At 55.6% G+C, this 26,876-nt stretch overlaps 11 protein-coding genes across 11 annotated transcripts; 6 read left to right on the top strand and 5 right to left on the bottom strand.

Annotated features, from left to right (window-relative positions):
* Positions 1 to 50: 50 nt before the first annotated feature.
* Positions 51 to 1,767, bottom strand: B0H18DRAFT_1117582 (uncharacterized protein; the record flags this gene model as incomplete). The annotated part of the gene is made up of 5 exons (XM_048033610.1): positions 51 to 96; positions 150 to 710; positions 785 to 1,005; positions 1,065 to 1,469; positions 1,522 to 1,767. 5 exons carry the CDS (start codon positions 1,765 to 1,767, stop codon positions 51 to 53), a joined length of 1,479 nt encoding a protein of 492 aa, XP_047895254.1.
* A 247-nt stretch (positions 1,768 to 2,014) lies between these two features.
* Positions 2,015 to 2,195, top strand: B0H18DRAFT_998376 (uncharacterized protein; the record flags this gene model as incomplete). Its single annotated transcript, XM_048045498.1, has 1 exon — positions 2,015 to 2,195. A coding segment is annotated over one exon (181 nt), but the record flags the coding sequence as incomplete, so codon positions are not given.
* Positions 2,196 to 2,202: 7 nt separating this feature from the next.
* Positions 2,203 to 3,650, bottom strand: B0H18DRAFT_1103553 (uncharacterized protein; the record flags this gene model as incomplete). The annotated part of the gene is made up of 5 exons (XM_048032588.1): positions 2,203 to 2,281; positions 2,347 to 2,601; positions 2,742 to 2,840; positions 3,069 to 3,497; positions 3,600 to 3,650. The coding sequence occupies 4 exons, from the start codon at positions 3,648 to 3,650 to the stop codon at positions 2,437 to 2,439; spliced, it is 744 nt and encodes a 247-aa protein (XP_047895252.1). The 3' UTR covers positions 2,203 to 2,281; positions 2,347 to 2,436.
* Positions 3,651 to 3,872: 222 nt separating this feature from the next.
* Positions 3,873 to 6,877, top strand: B0H18DRAFT_998369 (uncharacterized protein). The gene is made up of 8 exons (XM_048045497.1): positions 3,873 to 4,099; positions 4,170 to 4,280; positions 4,340 to 4,406; positions 4,468 to 4,539; positions 4,608 to 4,816; positions 4,869 to 6,177; positions 6,255 to 6,307; positions 6,408 to 6,877. Exons 1-8 carry the CDS (start codon positions 4,097 to 4,099, stop codon positions 6,858 to 6,860), a joined length of 2,277 nt encoding a protein of 758 aa, XP_047895251.1. The 5' UTR covers positions 3,873 to 4,096; the 3' UTR covers positions 6,861 to 6,877.
* Positions 6,878 to 7,088: 211 nt separating this feature from the next.
* Positions 7,089 to 9,098, top strand: B0H18DRAFT_998363 (uncharacterized protein). Its single transcript, XM_048045496.1, has 3 exons — positions 7,089 to 7,240; positions 7,294 to 7,675; positions 7,738 to 9,098. The coding sequence occupies exons 2-3, from the start codon at positions 7,386 to 7,388 to the stop codon at positions 8,999 to 9,001; spliced, it is 1,554 nt and encodes a 517-aa protein (XP_047895250.1). The 5' UTR covers positions 7,089 to 7,240; positions 7,294 to 7,385; the 3' UTR covers positions 9,002 to 9,098.
* Positions 9,099 to 9,465: 367 nt separating this feature from the next.
* On the bottom strand, positions 9,466 to 12,176 carry B0H18DRAFT_222524 (cytochrome P450). The gene is made up of 11 exons (XM_048037193.1): positions 11,745 to 12,176; positions 11,506 to 11,616; positions 11,191 to 11,325; positions 10,973 to 11,132; positions 10,829 to 10,912; positions 10,659 to 10,755; positions 10,480 to 10,600; positions 10,316 to 10,429; positions 10,084 to 10,258; positions 9,770 to 10,013; positions 9,466 to 9,711 (listed from the first exon to the last, which is right to left on the bottom strand). The coding sequence occupies exons 1-11, from the start codon at positions 11,841 to 11,843 to the stop codon at positions 9,540 to 9,542; spliced, it is 1,512 nt and encodes a 503-aa protein (XP_047895249.1). The 5' UTR covers positions 11,844 to 12,176; the 3' UTR covers positions 9,466 to 9,539.
* Positions 12,177 to 15,024: 2,848 nt separating this feature from the next.
* B0H18DRAFT_874265 (uncharacterized protein) lies at positions 15,025 to 16,028 on the top strand (the record flags this gene model as incomplete). The annotated part of the gene is made up of 4 exons (XM_048040339.1): positions 15,025 to 15,247; positions 15,299 to 15,525; positions 15,589 to 15,703; positions 15,760 to 16,028. The coding sequence occupies 4 exons, from the start codon at positions 15,025 to 15,027 to the stop codon at positions 16,026 to 16,028; spliced, it is 834 nt and encodes a 277-aa protein (XP_047895248.1).
* A 1,465-nt stretch (positions 16,029 to 17,493) lies between these two features.
* B0H18DRAFT_1209967 (uncharacterized protein) lies at positions 17,494 to 19,063 on the top strand (the record flags this gene model as incomplete). The annotated part of the gene is made up of 6 exons (XM_048036344.1): positions 17,494 to 17,704; positions 17,761 to 18,155; positions 18,221 to 18,332; positions 18,395 to 18,535; positions 18,595 to 18,692; positions 18,755 to 19,063. 6 exons carry the CDS (start codon positions 17,494 to 17,496, stop codon positions 18,815 to 18,817), a joined length of 1,020 nt encoding a protein of 339 aa, XP_047895247.1. The 3' UTR covers positions 18,818 to 19,063.
* Positions 19,064 to 19,159: 96 nt separating this feature from the next.
* B0H18DRAFT_998343 (MGMT family protein) lies at positions 19,160 to 20,113 on the bottom strand. The gene is made up of 4 exons (XM_048045495.1): positions 19,963 to 20,113; positions 19,848 to 19,896; positions 19,740 to 19,793; positions 19,160 to 19,662 (listed from the first exon to the last, which is right to left on the bottom strand). Exons 1-4 carry the CDS (start codon positions 19,987 to 19,989, stop codon positions 19,355 to 19,357), a joined length of 438 nt encoding a protein of 145 aa, XP_047895246.1. The 5' UTR covers positions 19,990 to 20,113; the 3' UTR covers positions 19,160 to 19,354.
* A 1,043-nt stretch (positions 20,114 to 21,156) lies between these two features.
* B0H18DRAFT_998337 (uncharacterized protein) lies at positions 21,157 to 23,848 on the top strand. Its single transcript, XM_048045494.1, has 10 exons — positions 21,157 to 21,182; positions 21,237 to 21,304; positions 21,359 to 22,012; positions 22,071 to 22,091; positions 22,158 to 22,423; positions 22,476 to 22,668; positions 22,728 to 22,852; positions 22,916 to 23,081; positions 23,137 to 23,243; positions 23,306 to 23,848. The coding sequence occupies exons 3-10, from the start codon at positions 21,499 to 21,501 to the stop codon at positions 23,723 to 23,725; spliced, it is 1,812 nt and encodes a 603-aa protein (XP_047895245.1). The 5' UTR covers positions 21,157 to 21,182; positions 21,237 to 21,304; positions 21,359 to 21,498; the 3' UTR covers positions 23,726 to 23,848.
* Positions 23,849 to 23,888: 40 nt separating this feature from the next.
* B0H18DRAFT_1117574 (uncharacterized protein) lies at positions 23,889 to 25,988 on the bottom strand (the record flags this gene model as incomplete). Its single annotated transcript, XM_048033609.1, has 5 exons — positions 23,889 to 24,073; positions 24,129 to 24,694; positions 24,749 to 24,864; positions 24,922 to 25,865; positions 25,922 to 25,988. The coding sequence occupies 5 exons, from the start codon at positions 25,986 to 25,988 to the stop codon at positions 23,889 to 23,891; spliced, it is 1,878 nt and encodes a 625-aa protein (XP_047895244.1).
* Positions 25,989 to 26,876: the final 888 nt, after the last annotated feature.

The following is a 26,876-nucleotide window of genomic DNA, read 5'->3' as shown; positions in this document are numbered from 1 at the left end:
CGTGGCCCCAACACGCGAGCACCTGCCTTCATCGGCATCTTGACTATCTCCTAGCCAGTCTCGCGCTGGAGAAAAGCAACACGGCCCCTCTCTTCCCTGCGCGCCTTGATGACCACTGGGAGAACCTTCGCGACCTCGTTCCACCGGACCCAAAATCACAGATCATCGTGCGCCGTTCGTCAAAGATCCCGGCGTTATCCAGCGCGAGGCCATACGCATCTGGCCAACGCAGCCCCGACACGATCTGGCAGATCGGTGAGCAGAGCTGGCTGAGGAACAAGGCGACGGCATCCGCGGCGGTGATACTTGAGGCGCCGACGGACAGCTTTTGGAGCGATCTGAACGGCTGGTCGACCATCCTGGAAGGTGGAGCGTCGGCGTTGAGGTAGAGGCCGAGATGGCGCAGGCGGGGGCAGTGATTCGCGAAGGGAACGAGAGCTCCCAGTGTCAGTGCGGAGGATGTGAACTCGATGACGGCCTCGCTGTTGAGCATGAGATGTTCTAGCCCTGGCCATGCGAGGGAAAATTCCTCCATGTCGTCGTCCTGCAAGTGAAGGGGGTAGTCCCATCGAAACTCGAAGGACGTTATGCGTCTGCAGGCGAAGAGAGGTCGGAAGGTGGCGATACTCGGGCGCGCATCCATGTCAGGGGCTGGGACGGTGAGAGGGACAGTCGGGCATATGATGAAGTCGACGGTGAGTTCGACCAATCTAGGGCACCGTCTCACAACGACGGAGAAGAAGGTCTGGAGCAGATCGGGACTGGCGACATCGGTGGCATGCACGTAGAGTCGAGTGAGCTTGGGAGGGAAGAATGGGACTCGATGAATTCTGTCGCGGCCGGTAAAAGGGCACTGAAGCTCAGCCGCCGAAGAACAGGGAAAGCGCCGTCCTGCAGCGCAGGAGAGAAGCCCACGACATCCGTCGAATCTCCCATGCCGCCTTCGTCTGGCCCTGTGAGGGCGATCTCTTGTAGGTCCTTCAAGCGCGACACTCCTCCATGATGCTGTTGGTCGAGCCGCACAATGGAATGTCGACTCTTTGCAACTTTGGCAAGTCCTTTACAAGGCGACAGATATCTTTCTCGAGCTCTCGGACGGGCCCTCGACGGCGCAGTGTCAGATGGGTGAGGTTCGGCATCCGCGCACCGATCTGCCATATGAAGTCGATTTCCTGGGTCGAATGGCTACCTCGGGGAAGGATCTGCACGTCGAATGCTCGTATGCACTCGTGCATAAGGCTCATCGACTGGAGCTGCGTGTCCGGGTTATGGACATGCCAGACGAACGTCTGAAGGTTCGGAAGGATCCCGGCTAGGGGACGCGTTTGTGAGGTGAGGAAGAACACCGAGTTGTCAATGACCTTCGTCCGATACTTCGGAGAGCGTTCATTGAAAACGAGACGGCGCACGCGCGTCGAGTAGCGAGCGAACCGTTGCCAGTCCTGTTTCGAGATATTACGTTTATATTTCTGAAGAAGCCATGGTCAGGATCGGCGGGCCTTCCTCGGAGTAGATACTAACGAATGACTGCAACATACGCCCTCCCTCGCCCATCTTCTTCATTGGCTTCGCAAACGGGCAGAGCGTGCTGAATAGCCGGTGTAGATCATCTACCTCGCGCCACAGTATGTCGAGCGCGATCTCTGACCACTTTCTGCTGACGCGTGCGGATCGCGCAAGAGAACGGTTGTCGAGGAAGGAGAGGATGATCGCGATCAGTTCGGTCACCTCTCCCAGCGATCTCGGGTTTCTTGCACGGGGTGCCATGTCGAAGGGGAGAAGAAATGTGGGGGATCCGGAAGTGTGAGACACCGGGTTTGTTCCCGGTTATATATCGGTGCGCCGGGCATCATGCAAGTAGGTTGCCGAGATCCTGTCATTGAAATATTGAAGGACGGGTGCGATGCCCAAGCGATGCCCTAGCGCGCGCCTGAGTGCGCTTCGACCTCACTTATCGTTATGTAGTCAGCGACGCCGAAGAATACGGTGAGCGAGGTACATAGTGGGCCTAGGCATGCAAACGCAGCCGAAACCGAAACCATGTATGTACCTGTATGTACCACAATCCGTTGACAATCCGGATGATGCTTTCCAAAGCTTCGATCTTTCAGAGAGATGGAAGGAGAGGAGTTGCGTATGTAACGAGTGCGGGGCTCGGCCATCCGGGCTGCTCGACCCGAGATCGACATACCCCTCCGGAATCTGTGACAATGCCGTGTGTTGCGAGTCGCGCTTTGATAAGGTTCCTTTATGAGGCCTGAGGCCCCAAACCGGGAAGCTGGGAGAGTGTATGTCAGAGATTGCAGCTAAGTATGAAGTCCATCTGACTCCGAGACCCACCTGGGCCCTCATCCGTGCATGGTATACACCACGCCCATCTCGCTCAGCGCCTTCTCCGATGTCGCCGCAATGCTCACGAGCCGCCTTCCCTCGCCGTTAAATCACGCCGTTCGTAACACGGAGAATTCTAACAGCGGCGTCATCAGTACGTGGTCGTTCCGCGCTTGCGTTACCCGCGCGTGTGCCTCGGGCAGGGACGCCCAGCGCGTGGCGCGCGGCGTAGGCGAGCATGCCGATGAGAATGGAGAAGTGCGATGCGAGCTCGAGACAGCGGGTAGAATACGGTATTATCAACGTCAAAAGAGTGTGTAGGTCCTAGGAAATGCTCATGCATTCGATGATGGGCCTGACGCGGTCACGTGAGCTGTTGAGCGACAGAGTTGTGTGGACAGCGAACTCACTTTCTTCGTAGTCTCCCCTAGGCAGACCCTAAAGAAGACCTCTTTGAGTGGGGGAGAGGACGGTCTTCTAAGGCTTTCTTCGAGGTAGGCGAGCCTCGCCTTCAGTATGCAGTGGCAGGAGGAACGATTTCGTGAGAATGACCGCATCAGCCGAGTACTTTTTCAAGATTCTATGGGCAGTGTAGTGACTAGCCTGGAGACTCTGAGGCCTACTCGTGTCACTGCGACTACTCGTTGGTCACTGGCAGACGCGCCTGTTGCACGTAAAAGGTCTGCTTTAAAAACGGCTTCACGCCCTGACTGCACCCTCTTCTCGATAGCACGTACCGGGCATGCTTCAGCCCTTCGCAGCGTAGCGCACGAGCGGTTCAATAACCTGTTCGCCGCTGGCAGCCTCTTGTAGCTCCGCAACGCTTCGCGGAGCAACTGGAAGCGACGACCTATTCGGTGGAAGTAAGAAGCGACAAGACCTGAAGTTCTCGCCCTCTGGTGTAAGTGCCCTCGAGAGGTGCCCACCCCCTCCCCCCGACCGAATGCCACGGCGATTTCCAGCTTGCGGTTTAGTATGTCTGCGGGATACCAGTGCTGTGCAAGGAGCCGCGCGCCGAGAGTCTCGTCTGATTGGTCCAAAAGGCGCAGTGACTTTTGGATGGAGATAATCCTTAATACCGTAAGTATGAGGGGGATGCGCCCGGCAGCTGCAACAGGAAGGGTTGGTGAGTATTTAGGGACTATTTGGACACCCAGATCTGTGTCCTATGAAGGATCGCGAGTGGGTCAGTCAGTAGTCACTGAAGAAAGTGTGGTAGCGCACAACTTGTATTGTCCGATGAATGTCCAACCTTTTCAGTACTACACCTGCCAGAGAGACTCCGGGCTGTAGCAACGGTGGACATCCTCTCGTACCATCGTCCGGAGAACTAATTCTGCTACTGGGTTTCGTCCAGTTCACTGTCGATATATCGTATGTCACGATTGTTAGTTGCGACGTATACAGACTGACCGTATGTAACGCTAGATTGCTACAGTATATGTGCGTCCCGGTCCCCGGAATCGTGTTGGGAGTCCACGTGATATTTCAATCGGAGATAGCCGAAACGGAATTGTGGCTGCGCTCATCCTTTCCTCAGGCTCCTCGACTCAGATCTTGCGACTTGTTGTTCAATCCATAAGCCACAAGGCCGGCAAATAAGCCGTTCAAATTGTGAGTGATGACTGAATCTTTTGTCTAGCGACATACTGCCAAAAGTACCAGTCGACCTGTCCGTCGATGACTCTAATCTGCGTCTCTTCTAGATTGTCTAATTTATTTCATCTGCTGAACGCGGGGCCTGGCCGTATTGTGTAGCCTAGCAATGGTGAGCTACTTGCGTTATCCCGCTGAGTTCAATATTCATCAATACAACGGGCGACTGCGCGTGGACTCAGACTGTATGCACAGATTGTGGTGGAACTGTGATCGAGTATGACGCTGCGGCGGGAAATGGATTTTGTGTACAATGTGGAACAGTCGTGGAGGAGAACACCATCGTCAGCGAGGTAAGCGCATGCTCAGAATTCTCGCTCTGCGACGCCTCATGTACACCGACCTCCTCCAGGTGACGTTCGGTGAGACGAGTAACGGTGCAGCGATGGTACAAGGCAGCTATGTCGCCCAAGGAGCTAGTGCGTCGTTCAACCCTTCGTACGCTAGGTGCAGGTCTGACGCATATTACTAAATACATAGCACGCGCACGAATGGGAGGGCCATTTGGCAACAGGGGAAGCAGTGAAAGTAGAGAGCAAACCATCGCCAACGGTACGTCCCAGTTGTTAGACGAGAGCATGGGCTCAGAACAGCCCCAAAGCTCATCCTGCTCACTACAGCGAGCCGGAAAATTCAACAGGTAGCCAATGCGCTGCGCTTGTCAGAGGTCGTCGCGCTTGCAGCGACACGGCTTTACACACTAGCCGTGGAACATAAGTTCACCAAGGGACGCAAGAGCCTGAACGTCGTCGCCGTCTGTCTCTATGTTGCCTGCAGGCAGAAGGAGACGCGGAATTACATGCTCATCGACTTCTCCGACCTGCTACAGGTACGCTGAGGTTGCTTTGATACGACACCCACCCTAGATTCACCTCCTATAGGTCAACGTCTTCGAACTGGGCCATACATATCTACAGCTGGTACAGACGCTTAACCTCCGCCTTCCCCTCGTCGATCCTTCTCACTACATCTCCCGCTTTGCTGCGCTGCTCGAGTTCGGTGACGAAACACACCAAGTCGCTATGGATGCCGTGCGCCTCGTGCAGCGCTTCGACCGAGACTGGATGACACGCGGACGGCGCCCGGCGGGCATCTGCGGAGCATGTCTCCTGCTCGCTGCGCGTATGAACAACTTCAGGCGCAGCGTCGCGGAAATCGTGCAGGTCGTCAAGATCGCGGATACGACGCTGAAGAAGCGCTTAGAGGAGTTCCGCAAGACGCCGAGTGGCGCACTGACGTTGCAGGACTTTCGGAGTGTTTGGCTCGAAGAGGAGATGGACCCGCCTGCGTTCACGAAGGGGAAGGAGAAGGAGGAGAAGGAGAGAGAAGAGCGGGAGGGCGGAGATACCCAGACGGAGGAGAAGGTGAAGAGAAAAGGCAAGGGGAAGGGGAAGAAGAAAAAGAAGAGGAAGCGCGGTGAAGATACGGACGAAGAGGACGTCGAGAACGAACCTCAGCCGGCGGAGTTCGCACCCCTACCCTTCCACCAGTTCGATCCCAGTCTCCTGCAGCAGGGCATCTTCGGAGACCCTACACAACTGCATTTCACTGATGGCCCTCCACCGTCGTACGTTGATCCTTCGCAGGCACAATTCCCTGGACCGCACTTCGTTCCCTTCTCTCATCCTTCGCACCCGGCCAATGCACCTATCCCTGGCCCTTCCCAGCAACCGCCGCAACCCCCCCTGTTCCTCCCAGAAGATGTGGAGGGCCCGGACTCCAACATAGATCCGGCTTTACTCGAGACTCAGGCTCCCTCTGGATCAGCAGGCACCGTATCACCATCGGATTTGCCACTAACGGATGTACCACCAACGGACGTGCCACCAACGGACTTGCCGCCAACTGACTCGCCACCGTTGGACTTGCCGTCGTCGGATTTAGCATCATCGGAGCTTCCCTCAGACAAATCGATCGCTGAACCCCCTTCACCGTCACCACTGGAGGAGACAGTTGATGCGGCAGTCGCAGAAGAAGTCGCCGACTTCCTTAAGAATGCACAAGGGACCGTCCTCAACTCCGCTCTCGACGAGGCAGAACAGCGGAGGCAAGCTGAGTTCACCGGAGACGACGAGCTACTCGGACTGGACGAGGATGAGTTGGATCGGTTCATTCTCACCGAGGAAGAGGTCAGGGTCAAAGAGCGAGTCTGGGTGGAGATGAACAAGGATTATTTGGAGGCGATTGCAGGTCAGTGGATGTTGGTTGACACTGTTTCAATAACAGTGAAACCTTATGCACGCGATCGCTGAATGGTACTCGCACAGCAAAACAAGAGCAGCAAGGTAGTGACGAGGCCAAGGAGAAGAAAAGTCGCAAGGTTCGTATCCCGGCTGGTGCAACCGCTTTTCCGCTGTTCCCCATGGGATATTTGGCCCTGTTGACATTGGGTGGCACTCATACAATGTCTATTTTGACAGAAACGCAAGACGAACAAGCCCCACGATTCGTCGACGCCTCACGGGAGCACCGCGGCAGAGTCTGTGCGGAATCTCATCAAGAAGAATCCGCGCTACAGTAAGCGGATCAACTACGACGCGCTGAAGGACCTCTTCACGGACGGCGGCGCCGTTCCCAAGTTGCCTGCGACGCCGGGGCCGGACGACAAAGACGATCCGCTATATGTGATGGACGACAAGAGCGACGGGGAGGGCATGCTCATTGTGGAAGAGGCTGGTGGCGGTGGCGTCGGCATGCCTCCGACACGGTCGCGCTCGACCAGTAGTGGTCCGCGACAAGCGAAGAGTATTGTTGGCGCGGAACCCGAGGAAGATGAAGACGCCGTTGGCGAGGAAGACGTTGAGGAAGAAGCAAGTGAGAAAGGAGATGAGTACAACGACAATGACTGGGATGTATACGAGCAGGAGGTTTGATGACTCAAATAACTGGCTGAGTGTCGAGCAGAACAGTTTGCCAAGAGTCTGACGCTTTCATCTTTCCGGAGCTTGATCAAAAAGTCAGCATTAGCGAAATCTCGTAACGATCCTCCTTGCTGTCCTCGCCGAGTTGTGTTCGGAGTGCCATTTGGGAGATACCGAACGTGTACAGTGTACGCCCAATGATACCCGACTGATGTATCCGATCATGATGGAAACTTACGAGACTAGAAGGCTGGCAAAGAGCACCGAACTTTGCAGTTTATGGCTACTTCAAGTAGTTTGGGCTGTCGGCCTAGGTCGGCCTACGCCGCACAGCCTTCGATACGCATCGCTCAAGCGGTGACAAGTTCCAGATGTGTCTCACTTGCGCAGAAGTGAAGTCTTGTTCTGTGGTCACCTGCTTCACTGTTCTGATGGCAGTGATAAGTAGTACGGCCTTAGGAGTCCGCCACGAATACCACCCGGCTGGGATTCCGAGTTGCGATCCTCCCCGTCCTCCACAACTTGTTGCTGACCATCATGGCCAGTGAAGATTCCCCTCAAGGTTCTGCGTTGTACAACATCGACATCACTTACCACATCATGCGACATTGCCTGTCGAGAGCCGAAGGCGAATATCAGGACAACGATACCATGCAGACACTCGCCCGATGCGCCCGCACCTGCAATTCCCTCTCGAAACCTGCAATGACCTTGTTATGGAGATACCTGCCATCGCTGAAACCGCTCTTGTCTATCTTATCGGTCTACCAAGCTATACCCCCGACTCAAGTTATGACGAGCTCGATCGCACAGCGAGACCTCAATGGGTGAGAGCCCATCTGATTTTGCTTCTCAGTCGTATCTGTTTATTCAACAAATCATTTCTTAGACTATTGTTGGTGATATATCCGCCCGAGACCGCGAACGATTTGTTCATTACGCTCGTTTTGTGTGGGCCCTTGACCTCCGGGGCATCTCACCCATCCGACCGTCATTACCATCCTCGAAGAGACATTCGGCCGAGGGTTCATGCCTCATCTGCGGTCTCTCCGTTGTCTCACGACGGCGTCCGCGTATGTGTTCAGTCCGCTCTTGGTGCCATCGCTGTTATCCATACACTGGGAGGACCGCAATTCACAACAGACCCCGAGCTAAAAGTTGCTGCAGAGAGAGTCGCCTCGAAAATCCTGACGCTATCATCCACCCTCGAGAAACTCGAAATCCCACGATGCAAAACCACGCTGCTTCTCTCGTCGTTCGGCGACTTCAAGCGATTGCGCACTCTGGATATCTCCGGCACACCGTACATCCTAGAATGGACCGTTCTCCAAACGATCGGGTCACTGCGACACCTCACGCAGGTCGCATTACCCAGCGCAGTGGCTGGTTATCAGCCAACAGACCAGTGTCAAGGATTTCAGGCATTGACGCATCTCATGGTCGGACATCGAAACCAAGGGACGGACCTACTCCGGTTGATCTCACCTCCGAGGCTACGATCTCTCGAGCTCACAGGCGGTTTATACATCGAAGACTACTGGTCTTCCAATGAGACCCGCGATTGTATCGGGACATGTCTCAGCAGTTGCACCGCGACCTTCGACACATTCATCATCGATGACTCCCACTTCGCCATTGCTGAACCGATTCTTGCAACCGCGGAGCCCTTTTTCGCCATGAAAGGTCTGCGGAAATTCCGTTGCTCTCAAACGAAGCCAGTGGGTGACGACGACCTGCGTGCGATGGGTGCAGCGTGGCCGCATCTAGAGGAACTGCACTTACACTGGCAGTGGTCCAACGCGAGGTCTCTGGAGGATCCCAATGCTGTCACGGCGCCATCGTTGCAAGGCATCGCTGAGCTAGCTCACGCCTGTCCCACTCTCCTCCGGATTGATCTGAGCTACGCCCATCTCTCGCTCGCTTCCGACATAGATCCCTACCCTGACCTGAACCATGGAATGGAGGAGCTCTCCTTGAGCGACGTCGAAATCGAAGAGCCCGTACGCTTAGCGAGGACAATCGACCGACTGTTCCCTCACCTAAAGCTAGCAGGCTACAGAATGACGGAAGATCGGCAAGACGTCTCCGCCCTGCTAGGAGAGCTTGAGAATGCCAGGCTGGTCAGGCTGGCGTCGGGTACCCTAACACTGTAGTGACTACTAGGAGTCAGGGTTACAAACTGTACCGTATGCGCGTGTGATGTACTAATGATTCCGCAATTCAACCTCTGCCACTGGCATCGACATCAAACCGTCAGGCGCGATGAGGTCTAATGAGAGGCGAAGTGCTACCAGCATGCGATAGGCGCTTGCCGACCCCTTTGACAATGAGGTCAGATGTCAGTCACTCGCTGACACGTTTACACGTCTGCGTTGTCAGCCGAACGAGACACAGTGTTCAAAACTTCTCGACTCAGGCTAGAACTTGAAGTTGAAGTGAGGCGTACTTCAGGGTCCGGCAGTGAACTGAACATACAGTCATGATGTGGTTATATACGCCTACAGAAAGAATCATCGAATGACCACACATCGCGAGCCTACATGATAGGCATGAAGTACACCGGTGTGGAATCTGAGTCCAAGTGAATGAACAATCCATGGCTATAATTGTGTGGCGGCACAGGCAGAAGAAGTTCACGTCTATTCAAAGCCATCAATATAAATGACGGAGCATCCCAGAAGGAGTACACCCTCAGTTCTGTCGCTTGCGAACCAGCACCTCTGCACTGCGGTCAGGCACCAGCGACGCCCCGAACCAGCGTCCGATAGGCGCGTCGCTCGCGCGTTCTGACTTTACATCGTACGTTACGACGAAGTGCGCCAGCATAGCTTTCAGCTCGTTCGCGGCGAAGAACCTGCCAGGGCTACAAGCACATAGTATCAACGATTCGTTCAGCAGTTGAGTAGGAGGATTGAACGCACCATGCATGCCGCCCGTGGCCGAACGGGACGTAGTCTGTACTCGTCGCAACCATCTGGTGCCTCGTGCCTTCACCGTCGTCGTCCCGCATGCGAGCGAAGCGGAACGGGTTAAACACACCCGGGTTGTCGTAGAAGTGGCCATCGTGGTGGAGACTGTGCGAAGGCGCGGAAATGATCGTCCCAGCGGGAATGTATGTGCCGTCCGAGAAGTAGAAGTCTTGCAGTGCCTTCCGTGCCATGGACTCTACGAGATAGAGCGGAGGAAAGTCGAACGGTAAGTCAAAGGTTACTCGGAAGAGTATGATGACGCTCACTTGCGCCCAGGCCCAGAAAACGCTGTGTCTCTTTCAAGAAGCTGTCCACACGACGCATCTTGTTCATGGCGCCCTTCGTCCAGCCCTCTTCGCGCACGATTGCCTCGACTTCTTCGCGCAGAGCAGGCAGATATCCCGGATCCGCTGAGAGCATCAAAAGGGCTTGAGTGAATGACTGGCAAAATGTTCAATATGGAAGACGAAGGACCATCAAGAGCCCTTCCTGACGTACGATGGAGGATGTATGGATCGCGGCGATGTTCACTGTAAGCATGCGCAGCACCAGAGCGCGAATACTGCGCTCTTCGCCTTCGGCTGCATCGATGAGCCATTGAAGCATGTCATTCTGCGTGAACTCAGGAACTGGTCTCATGAACGGAAGCGAAGAGATCGTACCGGCTTGCCTTCCCATTCGTCACCTTGCTCGTGCTTGAAGCGTTCCTCAATGATGGGGGCAAGATGCTTCTCGCCGCGGCGGATGCTCTTCGGGACGTTGGTGAATAGACGTCCTGCGATCCTATGACAGCGAGAAATTAATGGTTTGCTCAATTCAATGATGCGCAGGGCAATCTTACGGCTTGAGAAAATTCGGGAACAGATTTATGATACGGGCTCCTGTAAACACGTCGATAGTGAACTTCTTGTTGAGTGCGCAATAGTCTTCGTTGCGACCTGCAAAGAGATTGGAAGTCAGATAGGATCTGTATTGTTCAAGAATGCTTGCGGTTCTAGCGAATGAACGTACACAGAGGAAGCCCAACGAATAGCCTGTTGCTGGTCCGGCACACGATATCCATGACCGACCCGTACACATTGACCTTGGTCCAATCTGAGATAGCCATTACATTCAATGAAAGAACCTAGACATACAAACTGTATATTTACGTGCCTTCTGCGTCAGGGATTGCAGTCTTGAACGAGTGGTCGATTTCGTCACGAAGCGCCGGGAAGAGCCCACCCAGAGCGCGCGTCAAATTCGAGCGAACGATCGGGATGTGGTACGGGTTGAGGTGAACACTGGGGCCGAGCGTATAATCCACCTGTAGCGACTACGGGCGGGTGCATACTAATTTAATACGAATGTAGAGAGGTTCTGGTAATACTCACCTCGTTTGTTGCCTCTTGGAATGAGAGTTGGTCATCAGCCGCTTTGCGCAACTCGTCTATGTGCTCGGGAGAGCAAACGACGACATTCCAGCGCATCCGGCCGATCTCTGCATGCTTGAAGAAACCGTCCTTATGCTGCGGTGAAGCACAGAGTCAGCACATTGCCGTCATGACGAGATAAACGATGCGCGCGTGAAAGTGGCGTCAAAGCAGGAGCGCCATCAATAGCCTCCCCTTTGCACATAGATGGGTTCGCAGCGCGCATGGCTTGACTCGATACCGCAACAACGCGCGCAAATATGCGGGGAAACTCGCCTTGACATAACCTTCCTCCAGCACTTCCGGGGCATGGAATAGGTAGCGAAATGCACCGAGGGAGGACAAAATCGGGAAGGACGGACCACCCACTGTCGGAATATGGGCGAGCTACGCAGGCATTGAATGTCGCACAGGTCGAGTCGGTCGATAGAATGTCCATAGCACAGATACAGTAGTAGGGGAGTGGGATAGGTCAGCAAACATGTTGACGAAGCGAGAGTGATAAGGAAGCTTACGCTGTGTTTACTGGGCCAGACATAGTCCGCAAGGACGTAGAGGCCGACGAGGCCAGCGAGGAGGGAGGCGACCAGCGAGCCGTCCATGGTTACAAGCATACGTTACTCGCACTGCCCAAGCACTGCCAGCGCGGTCGACTAATACACGGCCCATCGGTGGGAATTCGAAGCATGGCAGGAGTTCACATATAAGTTCCCGCACCTATTCCGCAGTCACGCTCCAATCTGCATGGAAGACCCTTAGTTATTTATCCTCATCCGGGCAAGTTTGGGCTTTCTGGAGTGAGCTGGTGAACCGTCCGCACAAATGTAGGAAGGCCTGACCCGGGCGCTCGCGAGCTCCGTGCCACTGGTAGCACCGAGCTTGTACTGAACATACGTTTATCGGCCACTACTTCATAGATGTATCAGCTCTCTTCGCATGCCTGGCCCGATGTCTGGCTTCGCGCTATGATCTATCTAGCCACACCTCGGATGCCGCCGCCCCCTGAGCACCTTACTTGGTGATAGACGAGACAACACAAGTGGTGCCGTGTAATTAGGGGTCTGACCCCTCCATCCCATGGATGTCTGCAGAAATTATGCCTGACATGAAGTCCGAACAACGTACCGCAGTATGCCCAGAGGTCTGATCTCATTCAGACTAAGAACCGAACGTCGTCTGACGGGATCCCAACACGAAGGCCCAAACTTGACATTTGAGGATCAGGATGCCATCTTCGCCTCTAACCGGGGGCCCTGTCAGTGGGCGGAAACCATGGCCGGATGGTCATTAGCTATGACATGCCTGCCATTTCTATTGGTTGAAGTGATATATTCACGGTGTATGACCGATTAAAACATCGAGCTCACCTCTTTCCCAAGACCTAGACTCAGAACCCGTGGGTGTACATTGCGGCCACGTTGCCAACATGCGATTATGGATGCTCTTGTCCCGCTTGTCCCTCTTGTCGGCCCCGGTCTTCGGACTCCAGCCTGGGGCACTGCCGGTTCATTTCCACTGGCAGTTATGGATATTGGCTGATATTGGCCAGGTGAAGCTACTCGGTCAAACAGTCCGACATGATTTATTCTTAAGCTGGACTTACAGAATTGACACTTCATGATAGTCGGGGGTCGCAGGAAAGCAACGTTGCTTGTGCCGTTGAATTTGTGCGACGGTGTGATGGAAAACGTTGAGAGGGTGGCTGAGATCCTCGCCCGATAAGCGACCACTGCAAGCGGCTCTGACACCGGAGACACGGGCCAGATCGAGGTCGCCCTAAATTCGCCTCAAACTCATTCCTACATCGAGCCAATGGGACGTAGTTTGAGGTCGCCGCATATGCGGAACCAAATCCAACATATACGATGCGCTCTCGGGACGGCCGAAATTCTTTGCCCCAAATTCAGGATCTTTGATAGCCCTAAAGCGGAAAGTCAATTCAGTTGACCAATTTCAGACCGGCGCATAAGCTTCATTTGGGCCATTGATAATAAGACAAGCCCATATTGCAACATAAATCTTGAATTTATGCTCGGGTTTCCGGCCATACAAAATCACGTCCCATTGGCTCGATATAGGCACGTGTTTGGGTCAAATTTGAGATGACCTCATCCTAGCCCATGTCTCCGGTGTGACCGATCGCCTCCAGTTGCCTCCGTTCATTTCTTTCCTCGACCCTTCATGACATGGTGGGCCTCAAGTTCAATGTCATCGCAAGCCCTTTTGTGCTACAACATAAAAGCTCGACTCATGGTGTCGATCACAAATTGTCTGTAACATGAGAACTCGAAGTTGACTTGAAGGCAAATTGGCGACCCTTGTGTAAGGCGATAGTACTTCACATGGGCTCGGAGGGACCGGCGGGAGGATTGGTCTACATAAATTCAAGTACAGCATGGAGATGGGCGGAGTCATGGTACTGCTATTATTGTCTGACCATCTTCCAGTACTATGTATGCCGCTACGCCGCATGTCGTCGTACATAAAAAAGAATACAATGCCTCGGAGCACATCAGCATGCTGTCGAGTAGATTCAGCGCTATACTATTAGCATGACCATTCCCGACCCATCCGTCCACCTAGCTAGACTCACTCCGACCACTCTCACACGCAGCTCTGGATAGGCTAAGGCACTCATTGCGATGTGCCGCATCCCGTGACCGTGACTGCATAGTCGCCTCCACCCCTACCGTACGTCTCAGAAACTCGCGTTCCTCCACCGCCCACCACAATCCCGTTCCTGAGACATCCGACTGGCCTTCTACTTGCGGTCGCCACACACGTGCATTCTAAAGATCCTCTCCATGCAAATGCGCGCCCGCGGCCCACCGCGACACGAGCGCGAACCACGGGACCGCGCTACCAACGAGTTCCGTCAAGCTCTCGCCCTCGCGAGCGTGGCAACCTCGGGCCTGTGCTGTCAAGACAACCCGGGCGGCCGCCGACGCGCTCGTGCACGAGCCGTCGCAGAGGCTGGCTCAATCGTCTCTTGGGCGCATTGCTGAAGAGAGGCCCAAGCGGAGAGCTAGTAAAGCTGTCTGAGGGGAGGCTTCAAGTCAATGTACTTGCACTGATCGTGCAGTGACTAGACATGGATTAGCACTCACCTGAAAGGGCCCTCGCACCTCTGCGATGGGCCTGGTGCGTTCCTCTACTCTACTATAGTCGCCTCCAGGACCCGGGTGACGCGGATATCCGCGACAACGTCCGTGATAGACCTCGACGCGGGCGAGACACAAGCCCAACTCGAAGAAGCCGGTGATGTCTGCTGCTCCGCTTCGTCCTCGTCCTCATCATCCGCCCTCGAGCCCTCGTCTTCCAACTCCCTCCCTCTTACCTTAGGGGTTCGTTCGCTGCCTGCACTGCTCTCTCGCTCGTCAGTTCACATGACCGTCTCATACATCATCGAATGCATGCATGGCCATCCAATCAAAGGGGGTCTAAAGGTCGAGCGCGTCCTAGATCTGCAGATCCAAGACGATCCGATCGTAATCTGGCGTGTTGGCCCAATTGGGCAAGTGTGCGTAGATGTAGGGAGAGGCTGACCAGGGCTGACCTCCATCCTCGTCGCAGCCGCGATGTCAGCCACATCCCAGTCCATAAAAATGGCGCAGATCCTGGACAACAGCCTCCATCTCTCTCTTCTTCGCCGTCACCGTCCTCCTCAAGACTCTTCCGGGCCAGCTCACGCGGACACCACACCCACACTCGTTACAACCAATACCCTCTCCAAACACCTCCATAATGCGTACCACTGCCTTCGCCATCCTCCTCGCCCTCCTCTCGGGGCCGGTCATGCTCGCCAGCGCTGCCTCCGCGCTGCCTCAAGCTAGCCAAGTCCCGGCTCCCAGCCGCACATTGTCTCGCCGCTCCGACAGTTCGAGCAGAGGAGGCCACTTGTTGAACCCCCTGGACGTCTCCCTGAAGACCATGAAAATGGCTCCTGTCGTGCCGATGACGAATGCCCAGCGGCTGAAGCGGGGACTCTCGCCCAACCGGCCCAACTTCTATCGTTCTGGTATGATCATTGTCGGGATTTGTGACACCTTTACTGACCCCTCTTGATCAGCTCGAAGCCTCGCCGCGCGCGCGTCTGCTGCTCCAAACCCCAACCCCGGATGCACCACCAGAACGGGTACGCTCCTCGTCACTGGCACTGGCGTCCCACTGGGAACCGTTGTGTCGCGGGTGCCCAACGAGTTCGGGGAGTACGGCATCACCACGGACGCCGGAGATGCACTGCAGGTGCAGTACGCTGACTGCGGGAACGACTTGCCTGTAGATCTGGTCACCCTGGTGAGACTCGTTTGACCCATCCGAGCTATCGCTTCCACTCACCTGGCCGCATCGGCTTCTCAGAACGGTATCGCCGACTTCACTTTCTTCGGCGGTATCACTGGCTTTGCGAACACGGCCCCGAACCTCGATCCCGGCTCGACCAACTACGCCTACTTCGGGGGGTCACTCCCAGTGAGTTTCTTTGTTTCAATTGTCCACGAACCTGAAGCGCTGACCACATGCATTTGCCAGCCGCGCCCCGCTCGCCTCCCGAATCCGCCGCCAACTCCTTCACCTTTGCGACGGGCCGCCAGGAGGACGTCGAGAGCGCCATCTGGCGCGTGAACAGTGCAGACGGCGCGGTGACCGCACAGTGGGTCAACACCGACCGCGGTACGCCCGCGACGAGCGTCGTGTACTACGAACCGGAGGACTTCTTGTTGCTCTCCGGCGATGCGGCCGCTTTCGAGGCGGAATACGGGTCGAGCAGCGTTGTGGCATTTACCTTTGTACAAGCTTGAGTTCTGGAGCTAGCTGTACTATTTGGGCTCGCATGAATACGGTTATCAATGTTGATTGAGAAAACCATAGGAGCTGTTCATGAGAAACGGTGGCACGCGACAAGTAAATTAAGTTATATTACGAAGCAAAAGATGAGCCGGCGTCCGACCCTTAGGCTGGCAAGACCTGCGTGGATGATGCGTTCGTCGTTTGCAGTACGATTGCTCTAAACGAGTTTTGCATACAACTTGGGAGCCACTGAACGTCATCGTCATGGATGTTCGTGGTACCCACGCAGGAGCCTGAGAACAGAGTAGAACGCGACTGAGAACACGACCAGTGAGACGCGTCCAACTTGGACGCGTCTGTGGCGTGGTAACGACACGTGTTGGCATTCTGCCTCCGACAGTGTCTGTGCCAAGTTGCCAACAACTTTGCCGCTGCGCAAGCCTGCACAACCACAACTATTTTACTTCCTCGCGACTGGTGGCAACTGGTGGAGATTGTTCCCAATGCAAATCACTATGTCTCGAATGCGTCCAACTCCCCCTTGGACGCCTACTAGACCCACGCGTAGTTGCCCTCCGAAGTGGGCGCAAACGGTATGCGGCCTTAACTCGAGGAGGTTTGTTCGTACAGTCTGAAGCCGAGCTTTATCAGCGACGTGGTGCGTACTAAGCAATATTATCATTGACAGAGTGGAAGCTGAGCGCTGAGCGCTGAGGAGTCACCATAGTAGTCACGCTGGCCAGAAACGGGTGTTTTCGTGCTAGCTGATCATGACGTGGTAGAACGACTGAATGTTGACTAAGACGCGAAAGCAACGCCGCCTTAATTCTGTCAGTCTGAGAAAGTGATTTTCGCAGTTCTCAGGGTATTGCTGCTGTCCACATTGGCCGCTCATGCCAAGCCCATGGTGGTATGTCCCTAAACTTTCCCCATTTTTATTTCATCGCTGAGATCCAACTCCGAGATTTCATTGGCTGGTTATTGCACCCGACTGCGCGCCCTGGCGGGATCTTGGCGGGAGCTACCATGGCGCATCAGCGTATCTTTCTTTTTCAGGCAAGTGCATTTAGCGCTCGCTTTGGATGCCCCCCTCCGTATGTCCATCGACGGGACGCTTGCAGTGGGACGCAGCACGGGGCAGGTCCTCTGGGGAAGAAAAACCATGCTAGTGCGTCGCTGCGAGAAAACGAAACCAAGGCCCATTTGCAGCGCTACTTGTTCGACCTGAACTTGAAGGCACGCCGCGCTTAATTAAATGCGGGTCCCAGGCACCCATCCCCGGATCCACTGCCTGATAGACGGTCTCGACGCAACATGTACCTCGGACGCTGTTTTCCGCTTTAAAGTGCCCGTGCGCGTCGGGGTCGCGCTGGGGCCTTCTTTTCCTCTTTGTCTGCCCAGGCTTCACCGTGCAAGCCATCCTCTCGCTCAAGACTCGAATTCGTCACTCTTTATAGCCTATACGCTCCTGAAAATATGCGCTCCGTCTTCCTCGCGCTCCTCGTGGCGTTCTTCGCTACCGGCGTGGCCGCACATGTTGCGCGCTCCAACTCGTTGCGCGACGAGAAGCTCACGTTCAATCCGACGAACGTCCATGTCAAGCGTCTGGCACATACGCCTCGCACACTGACTAACGCCCAGCGTCTTGCGCGTGGTCTCAATCCCGCGCGCCCTCAGCTCCGCTCCAGTGCGTTTCTGAATGTCGCATATGTTCATGCCCTGACAGTCCGGGTATTTGTGCAGGTCGGCGCCTGGCGGGCCGTGGTGGACCTTCGTTGACACCTACCACTACCAGTACTAGCACCGACACCCCTACCGGCACGGACACCACTACCAGCACGGATACCCCTACCAGCACGGACACCGCCACCAGCACCGACACTCCCACTACTACCAGTACCGATACCACGACCAGCACTGATACCGCCACGAGCACCAGTCCCACTCCGACGCCGACGTGCACGGCTCACACCGGTGTACTCGAGCTGACCGGTGGGTCGTACAACGGTTACGTGTCTTCCGAGACGAACAGCTTCGGCGAGTACTCGGTGACGACCGACGCGTCGGAGGCCCTCCAGGTGCAGTACCAGGAGTGCGACGGTGCCGTTAGTTACGGCCCGATAAACTTCAAGACTCTTGTGCGTTTCCATATAATCTCACGTAGTCTGTTGATGAGCATCTGACGCACGTCTCCCTGCTCCAGAACGGCCTCTCGACCTACCCGTACCTTGGTGGCATCGTCGGGTTCTCAAGCTCCTCGGACAACTTGGCTTCCAACTCGCCGAATTACGTGTACCTCGGTGGTACCCAGGAGTGTGAGTGATCTCTGCTCTGGATTTGCCCCGATACCTCGCTGACGATGCATCGGAAAATACAGCGGCTGCGGGCGCGCCCCCGCAGAGAGGCGCTAACTCGTTCTCAGCTGCGTCGGGCACGGCTAAGGACTATGAAAGTGCGATCTGGTCGGTCGACCCGACCACGGGCGCGTTCACCGCGCATTGGGTGAACACTGACGGCAGTACGTCCTGGTCTTCGCGCTGGGTCCGCGACGCGTGGCTGACATGTCTGGGTTAATAGCCTCCTCTGCGCCCACGATAATGGTCGTCCAAGACGCGATCGTCCTGACCGACGACACGTTCCGTTTCATTCAAACGTACGGCGACGCAGTGATCGTGGTACGTGTCTCAATGTCGCTGGCAGCTTTCTAATGGATGTCTGACTTGACCCCTCTAAACAGAGCCTCACTTTCGCCGAGTCATCGAGCGCTGCCGTGCCTCCACAAGCCACGTCGTCGGCGTGAGGGCTGTTCGCAGTCTCTCATCGGACCGTTATCAGTTTGTAGACCGCAAGTTGCGGTCACTGACATGTCACCATCTCGTTGCCTTTGACATCAGACTTAGCATGTTCCTCGGACCATTGATCTATCTCATGAGTAGTACTTAATGTGAAAGCCTCATGTGCCACCCGTGTTGTACATTTGAACGTCGGCAGTCGTTCATGAGTCGTCGGTCAATAACCATGCATCACGGTGTCGTGGTTTCCTAACGTTCTCACTTCGACTTGAGCAACAACCTGAAGTCTGCAGGCTCTGCATATCGTCGTGACGCTCGCCGGTGACATAAACTGGCCAGTGGATAGGTCGTTGGATCGTTTGACATGTATATATTGCTGGACGGCGCATTGTCCGCGTTGTTCTCGTTCGTAAGAGTAGCAAAGACTCGCGTGCCCAGTACAAGCACTGATAGGACTACCATGATCTGTTCAATTTTGGGAAAAGCACAATACACAGGAGGCGAGACGTCACATAAAACCAAGACACTCGGGTCACAAGACCTATTCATTCTTGTTCTTCAGGCTGATCGTCGTCGTCTTCAGAAGCTGTCCCGCCAGCATCAGCCTCACCCTCGTCTAAGTCTACCCCCGTATCGACGGTTCCCGGCGCAGGGAACCACCCGTACCGCTTCATGTCGACACGCAGGTCGCCCACGCGCCCGACGCTGACCTCGATGCCCTCAGCCTCGAGCTCCTGGCGCTGCACGTCCGCGCCGCTCGTGCCGGGCCCGCGCGAGGAGATCACGCCGGAAGACGAGATGACGCGGTACCAGGGGATGGGGGGCTGTACGTCGGGCGAGACGAACTTCAGGGCTGGCAGACCGAATTCAGCGCGGTGCGGATCATGGTGTGTTCGGGAAGGTGGGGGCGGTGATAACTTAGAAGCGTACCTTGTCCGACATGTCGTGAGTGGCGGGGCATGCCGATGAGCTTCGCGACGTGTCCTGGAAGGTAGAATGAGCGGTGCCGTATCAGAGAGCTAATTTGGCTTTGCTTACCGTAGGATGTTACGTGCTGTGGAGGTATCTGTCGAACGACGTGATACACCTGAAGGACCACTACTCGTCAGCCTGAGCCGGTGCGAGACTCAAACTCAGATCCAGTAATATGTACCGCTGCGTGAAATTGTGCGCTGTCCATTACGACGAAGGGCTGTCTCACTGTCTCAGAGCTGTATCCAGTTGGTGGGATTGTGACTGCTCAAGTCTGGGAATACATCGGTCAGTAAATCAATAGAAGCTGAAGCTGCTGAACGTGAGCATTTGAAAGCGATTGAACGCTCGAGTGGTTTGCAGAGTCGACTCGGTCCCGAGTGATCCATCCCACGACATTGATCCGTGCCGATCTCATCGCGCGCACTACAGCCGGCCCGCCACGTCCGTCACGGTCTTGCCTCCTCCGCTCACCTCTTCATGAAGGCGGAGCATATCCCCCGCAGGTATCAATCATTTTATGTACCGTTAAATTCTTGTTCAATGACGTTCATAGGGGCGAGCAACAAATAGCAGTGAGTGTCGCGAATCACACAGATTTTTGAGCCTACATATCGCGTGTATGTGACCAGTCCTGGCTTCTTCGTTCCTGGTGTATAGTGCATACATAGTATGGTGAGTGTAGCCCTTCTAATGTGTACAACTCACGCGCATGTACCCGTTGAGCACAGCCTCACATGAGCCATAATTTGTCACCGGCCATGGGGAGGGTAGCCACAGCTGACATGCCTCGATACATAGTGTAGAAAGAGAACACATCGCACCACAGTACAAGGGTCTATGGAGTACGGGGGCTGTCATGTAAATAGAGAGCGCTGTCACGCGTGGCGAGCCCTACGGCGCGCGATCGTGACTAAATGGAATCCCCTCCTCCTCCTCCTCCTCCTCCTCCTCCTCCTCTGGTAACCCGCACGGCGTCTGCAGACGACATCCGGACAAATATGAAGCCGTTCTTTACCCACATACAGAGATCACCGTCGCAAGCCACGCCGTTGACTTCGTCCTTATCGCATGCCGCGGGCAGAGCGGTCCCAGACTCGCAGGCCGCACGTCGATCTTTGCATCGAGTAGTGTGCCTTACCCAACCGCGTTTGTTGACGTATATGAAGTACCTGACGATCTTCATACATCATGTCATTTGCGTCTATCCTGTGACAACTTAGGAAGAGATCGTTCTCAAGTTTCACGCGGGCGGTTCGTGCTCCAAACGTGTAAGTCACATTACTCGGGCAGCATGATCTCCTATGGACTAATTTGGTAACCCTGTTCTTTCTTCGCTTAAGCTACCGGCATCGTGCTATCAACCTCTTCGAATGCGGTGACAGCGAGGTTATGAAGTGTGTGCGTCTCATTGTTCTTCATTAGTTGGTACTTCGACGACTCACTTCCTTCCAGGCACGGCTTTGCGTGTCCATCTACCGGCGCCCGCGACATGATACGATACGCGTGTTCGTAAGTCAATCGTAAGTCACTAAGTCTACCCACGGGACCTCCGCGTAACCCCACAAATTCGCCAGAATGCTATATGCGTTAGATCGCTCCTCGAATCCTGTGAGACGTGACCGTCCCGAGCGGCCGTACCATCGTCTCATTGCTGTTTGACGGGTATCCGCACTTTCGCACATGACCATGTTACCGCGTCAACGCGACCTCACGCATGTCGTCCCGAGCTTCGCTCATATATAAAGCAAGCATAGCAGCCGGAGAACCTCCGCTAAGCTCACGGTCCGTTCCTCGACATCGCTGCGGCTCTGAAGACTTCTCTGTTGCAAATACTCGTCGGACGTCGAGTAGCAACATGACAATTCTACCGACGAAGCTGGGCGTGAACGGCCTGCGCGGGACCGCGCTCGTCGCGATGCTCACCTCGGTCTGCTCGACCGGCTTCTGCCTCTTCGGCTATGACCAGGGCGTCATGTCCGGCGTTGTCGTCTCCAAGTACTGGCTCGACCAGATGGGCAACCCCAGCACGATCATGGTCAGCACGATCACCGCGCTCTACGACATTGGCGCGATCGTCGGCGCGATTGCGGCGGCGTTCACGACCGAGCCGCTCGGGCGGAAGAGGACGCTCATCATCGGCGCGACGATATTGCTCGCTGGGACCATCCTGATGGGTAGCTGCGTCGAAAGGATCCAGATGATAGTCGCCAGGATTCTGACCGGGATAGGTGAGCGTCGTGCGACTGTGCCTTCCCCGCTTGCCAAGACTTACCCACCGCCACGAAGGCGTCGGATACATTACTTCCGGTGCGTCCCACCGTCCCACTAATGTCGGCGAAATCTCGCTCACGTATCTGGCTTCTGTGCTTGCAGTGACGCCCGTGTACCAGAGCGAAGTGACGCTGCCGGAGCATCGCGGGTGGCAGCTATGCTGCCAGATGTCTTCGATGCTTTTCGGGCTGATGATCGCGTACTGGATCAACTACGCGTTCTTCTTCTACGACGGACAAGTGCAGTGGCGCTTCCCGCTGCTGTTCCAATGCGTCTTCGCGATATATGTTATTTTCGTGACGATGTTCATGCCCGAGACACCTCGATGGCTGATGCGGCATGAGGCTAGCCCCGCGAGAGGTATTGAGGTGAGTCGCACTCGCTCGGTGGGAAGAAGCCTAGTGATCGAAGGAGACATAGGTCCTGGCGAGGCTGAGGAATTTACCCACCGACCACGAGATCGTGGTTAAGGAGGCACAGGAGATTTTAGATGCGCTCGAGCTGGAGAGCAAGGAGGAGGGTACTTGGGGCGACCTGTTCAAGAGCGGCGGCATCTCCGCGAACAGGCGGTTCTACCTCGCTCTCGGGATTCAGTTCATGCAGCAGCTGACGGGTATGTGTCCCACCGGCACGGAGGTCTGTCCTACCTGCTCACTTGCTGATGCCATGCAGGTATCAATATCGTGACGTACTACGCCCCAACGCTCTTCGAGTCCAGTCTGGGTATGTCGCAGCAAATGGCGCTCTTCCTCGGGTGCTGGCTGCAAGTGTGGTACATCATCGCGTCTTTCGTTACGGTGGGTCTCGCCTTGGCACCTGTCCGGCCATATGTCTCATCTCATCCGCATCCGCGGTGACAGTGGTACACGATCGACCGCGTCGGACGCCGCAAGCTGTGGCTCATCTTCGCTGTAGGCCAGGCGGTCGTGCTCGTCCTTGAGGCCATCTGTGTCGCAGTCGACACCCCAAGTGCGAGCATCGCGGCAGTGTTCTTCGTGTTCTTGTACGAGGGATTCTTCACCTGGGGTACGTTTGTCCATGACCGGCAGCGATACTCAATTCTGAGCATGCGACCGTACAGGATGGATGGGGACCGTGTGGGTCTACCCCGCTGAGATCCTGCCTCTCAAGATCCGCGCAAAGGGTGCTGCACTCGCCGCTGCAGCCGACTTCCTCGGCAACTTCCTGGTACGCAGTCATGACGGATAGCTCTCCCGCGAGACGTGGACTGAACGGCTTTTCCCGGACAGGTCGTCGAGATAACCCCGCCTGCGCTGGACAACATCAAGTGGCGAACGTACATCATCTTCGCGGTATTCAACCTCGTCATCGCCGCGATCGTCTGGGCGTGCTACCCCGAGACGTCCGGCATCCCGCTCGAGTCGATCGACGATATGTTCCGCGCTGAGCGGAGCGAGACGTCGAGCGAGGTCGAAGCCGTTAAAGGAAGCTGGACGAGCGCCATCCAGTGGAGTGCTGTGCCGAGAGCAGATGCCGCTGTGCAGCGGGCCAGGGCAGAGAGGCGCACTAGGGCAATTGGCTGCGGTGCAGTGGAGGAAGCCGCTATTCCCAGTAGTAGCGCATCTGATACGGATGAAAAGGCGGCGGAGGTGATTGTGGAGGATAGGGAGAAAGTGGCTGAGCAGAGAGTAGAGAACGTCATGGCATGAACACGTAGCCTCATCGGATTGTGAACGTTCTAGTTAACGTTGTGTCTGGGAGTTGTACAATAGATGCTTGTATCATCGGTCAATGAAGGAGGGCTGCTTATACCCATTCTCAGAATCATTGACCAGCGAATTTCTGTCGTCGACGAATGAGGGTTATCGTACACTATTCCACCATTATATACACAGCCCATCGCCACAACGACGGTATCTGGAGGGGGACAACCCATGCCAGCCTCCTACCTGCGACCTCGTTTGTACTCTCCTCTATGTTCACCGTGCTCACCTCGATAATCTCCCCTCGCCTGAGAGTGTATAGCCCTTGTACCCCGGCCGCGACCACGCCAACCCCTTCCACGACTCTCATCAGGCTGGGCACGAGTACTATCTCCCGAGCTGGCGGTACGATCGCGTTTGCCGTTTTCATTCATCCGTGCACTAGGACCTTCATCGTTGCGCCCGACAGCGGTTCTTTGAACGAAAGGCACATGAGGAAAGTCGTAGTCCACACCATTAGTGAGGACAACCGTCTCCCGTGTTTGGTGGGCTAGTTCATGACGAGCAAATCGGGATGCCTCGGGCCGCGGAGGAAGCTCCCTGCTGTTCGGGTCAAAGGGCCGACCACCGTGACCAGATCCAGGTTCAGTATGGCCGTCATATCGTCGATCCGTTTGTCTCCCTGTGTGAGAGCCTCCTCCCCGGTCGAATCGTCCTTCGTGTCGTTCTTTGTGCGTCTCACGGTGTGACACGTCCCGCTCTACTCGTTGCTCGTCCTGTTCGTCCTCGGGAGTGCGCGGCAACCTGTTGGGCGGGATGGTAATCCTGTAATAGTCGTACGCCGCAGTCACATAAGTGGGAGGACGCGTGTTGGGGGGCCTCCAAGTTGCGTGTGCCTGTCTTTCGATCTCACGCATGCATGCGAGTTGGAACCTCTCCCATGGCGTACGAACCGGAGCGGGAGGTGCAGGGAAGCTGTAGCAGCATCAGAACATAACCTTTTAACAAAGAACATATATCGATACTGACCGAGCACCTATGTGATTGAGAACGAGGCGCTCTGCACCGATCTTCCGTGCGAACTCGCCCGCCATGGCGGGAGTGCTATGTCCCCTGTCAAGCGTCTTGGCATTCACACTCTCGGCCTGCAAAATGGGTGCATAATCAGAATTAGTGTCTGTCTCATAGAGGAGGCATCTCACGGTTCTGTTGCGACCGGTCTTTCCCTGCGGATCCACCGACGGCGGTATGTACGCATCAGTAGCCTCGTGGATGAGTAAGGATACAGGTGTCCGTGCAATAAGCTTCTGCACGTCAGGCACCACAGTCGCATTTTCAATACCGGCCAACGCGTCACCGGGCGGTACGTCCATATCGACGTCCATGTCGACCTCGATCGGTCGCATCGCACTGCCACTGGCCACAGCAGCGGCGTTGTCAGGGGAAGGCGGGTCAATAAGTGGCACGAGCGAATCGGCATTGAACGTGTCGCCGAGAATGACGAGCTTGCGCGGGACGGGGATCGGCATCTGCAGGGCAGGAGGCCCAGGCAGGTGAGGGACCTCACGGATCACGTAGCCAATGCAAGGATCGCGGTGGTCGATTGGGCCCGCATCGACGATCACTCTTCCGGCGCCCTTCTGGTCGGACGACGAGTCCACCCAGCCCGAGCTGGAGCCTACGTGTTTGACGACTATTCCTCGCCAGTAGCCGTGCGAGTCGCACCGGATGTCCTGGCCGGGTGCTTCGTTCTCCGCTAACTGTTCCTCTTCGCTCGCACCGGGGTCGGACTGCTGAGCGATGTCGCCAGGGCAGGAGGGTGCTTGATCAGCGGTGAGAAGCTCGTGCACGGCGTAACGTTCCTGGGAGTTTGTGTGCGTGAGGAGCATCTGCAGCCGCAGGAACCGTCGCAACCCGCGAGGGCCGAAGATCTCGATGCGGGGCGGGTCTGTTCGGACTTCGGGGACATGTCGAGGTTCCTCGGCGATGTGTGAAGGCACTGGGTCTTGGGTAGATAGCGAAGCTACCAGTGGCTCCTCCTTAATGGACGACACGAGCGTTGATGATAGCTCCGTCGCACGAGGTGAGCGAGAGCGCGCCCTGGCTTTCGGGATACCGAGCGTGTTACGGAGCAGCGTGAGGATTCCTGCTGTGTGGTCGGCTTTGGGTGACAAAGGACGTTAGCAAATGTCCATTGGGAACCTGGTAATGAGTCCAACAACGTGCGAGTGTCGCGCAGACGCGAGGAAAGGCTGATCTCGTCGATCATCGTGGGTGAGGACAGGGCCAATCTAGCAAAACAGAGAAACTTTGTTGGGACCATCTGACGGCCGACTGCGTTGGAATGTCTCGCTGCATGCTGTCTAGAGGCTTACATCACGAAAGAATAGCGGGCCAAACATGGGTATAGGATGATGACATGAGTTGCGTGTCAACTTCTGTAAGCTCCTCAAGGACAAACATGCCTCTCCGTGTAATGCACAACCCGAGAGACAGTAAATGAACCACGAGCCTCCATCGCCGAAGTAAACGCGTGCGATGAAGAGGGGCGCCACAGGAGGTAGTTCGCTGCAATGCCGAGAGCGAGATTTCAAGAACGCTTCAAGCCAGAAAAGACCAGGCCCGTCAAAGAAACGGACTGTGTGCATAGTGTCCAGACATGTGGTTTGAAACACAAGGAACTGGAACTTGAAAGCGGTCTTCCGAGACAGTCTTGACCAGTAGTGCGACCACTGGTCGAACATTGCACACAAGACGACACGTCGCGCAGCAAGGAGAACTCACCATGCATGTGTGTGATGAACACTTTCGTCAATGTGCTGAGCCTGATACGTTCTCCGCCGCGGAAGGGCTGTTGCAACACTTGCCTGACGGTACCCTCCGCGCAATCCACCACTAGCGAATGATTTGCTTAACCACCCGTCCTGGAATGCTCAGAGTAGAGTCTTTGTATCATTACGCACTCCATAATGACTGGTTCCCGAGCGCATCCACGACGAGACTTGAACAATTGCGCGTTTCGGTCGGTCCGCCGCCGCTGGCTGTTCCGAGGAAAGTCACGGTGATGTCGTGCGACATCGTCTTTGGTCTGGGTACAGAATCCTGGTGCGAATACATCCTGGGAGAAAGCCAAAGAGGAGTTCGCGAGACTGCGCGA

Source organism: Fomitopsis serialis, assembly GCF_022376445.1.
Source record: "Fomitopsis serialis strain Sig1Antser10 chromosome Unknown B0H18scaffold_21, whole genome shotgun sequence".
Lineage (NCBI taxonomy): Eukaryota > Fungi > Basidiomycota > Agaricomycetes > Polyporales > Fomitopsidaceae > Fomitopsis > Fomitopsis serialis.
Note: the sequence above shows the minus strand (reverse complement) of the source record. Positions and strands in the feature narration are given on the sequence as shown.

Excerpts from the sequence above, each read along its gene's own strand:
- B0H18DRAFT_998369 (XM_048045497.1), top strand. Across the intron at positions 4,281-4,339 it reads AGAACACCATCGTCAGCGAG|GTGACGTTCGGTGAGACGAG; the intron begins GTAAGCGCATGC and ends GACCTCCTCCAG. Across the intron at positions 6,178-6,254 it reads TTATTTGGAGGCGATTGCAG|CAAAACAAGAGCAGCAAGGT; the intron begins GTCAGTGGATGT and ends GTACTCGCACAG.
- B0H18DRAFT_998363 (XM_048045496.1), top strand. The coding sequence starts at position 7,386 with ATGGCCAGTGAAGATTCCCCTCAAGGTTCTGCGTTGTACAACATCGAC. Across the intron at positions 7,676-7,737 it reads GCACAGCGAGACCTCAATGG|ACTATTGTTGGTGATATATC; the intron begins GTGAGAGCCCAT and ends ATCATTTCTTAG.
- B0H18DRAFT_998343 (XM_048045495.1), bottom strand. The coding sequence starts at position 19,989 with ATGGACAGCGCACAATTTCACGCAGCG. Across the intron at positions 19,897-19,962 it reads GCGCACAATTTCACGCAGCG|GTGTATCACGTCGTTCGACA; the intron begins GTACATATTACT and ends GTGGTCCTTCAG. Across the intron at positions 19,794-19,847 it reads ACAGCACGTAACATCCTACG|GACACGTCGCGAAGCTCATC; the intron begins GTAAGCAAAGCC and ends TCTACCTTCCAG.
- B0H18DRAFT_222524 (XM_048037193.1), bottom strand. The coding sequence starts at position 11,843 with ATGCTTGTAACCATGGACGGCTCGCTGGTCGCCTCCCTCCTCGCTGGC. Across the intron at positions 10,601-10,658 it reads TTCCCGAATTTTCTCAAGCC|GATCGCAGGACGTCTATTCA; the intron begins GTAAGATTGCCC and ends TCGCTGTCATAG. Across the intron at positions 10,430-10,479 it reads ACGAATGGGAAGGCAAGCCG|AATGACATGCTTCAATGGCT; the intron begins GTACGATCTCTT and ends GAGTTCACGCAG.
- B0H18DRAFT_998337 (XM_048045494.1), top strand. The coding sequence starts at position 21,499 with ATGTCGTCCCGAGCTTCGCTCATATATAAAGCAAGCATAGCAGCCGGA. Across the intron at positions 22,092-22,157 it reads CGTCGGATACATTACTTCCG|TGACGCCCGTGTACCAGAGC; the intron begins GTGCGTCCCACC and ends CTGTGCTTGCAG. Across the intron at positions 22,669-22,727 it reads GTTCATGCAGCAGCTGACGG|GTATCAATATCGTGACGTAC; the intron begins GTATGTGTCCCA and ends GATGCCATGCAG.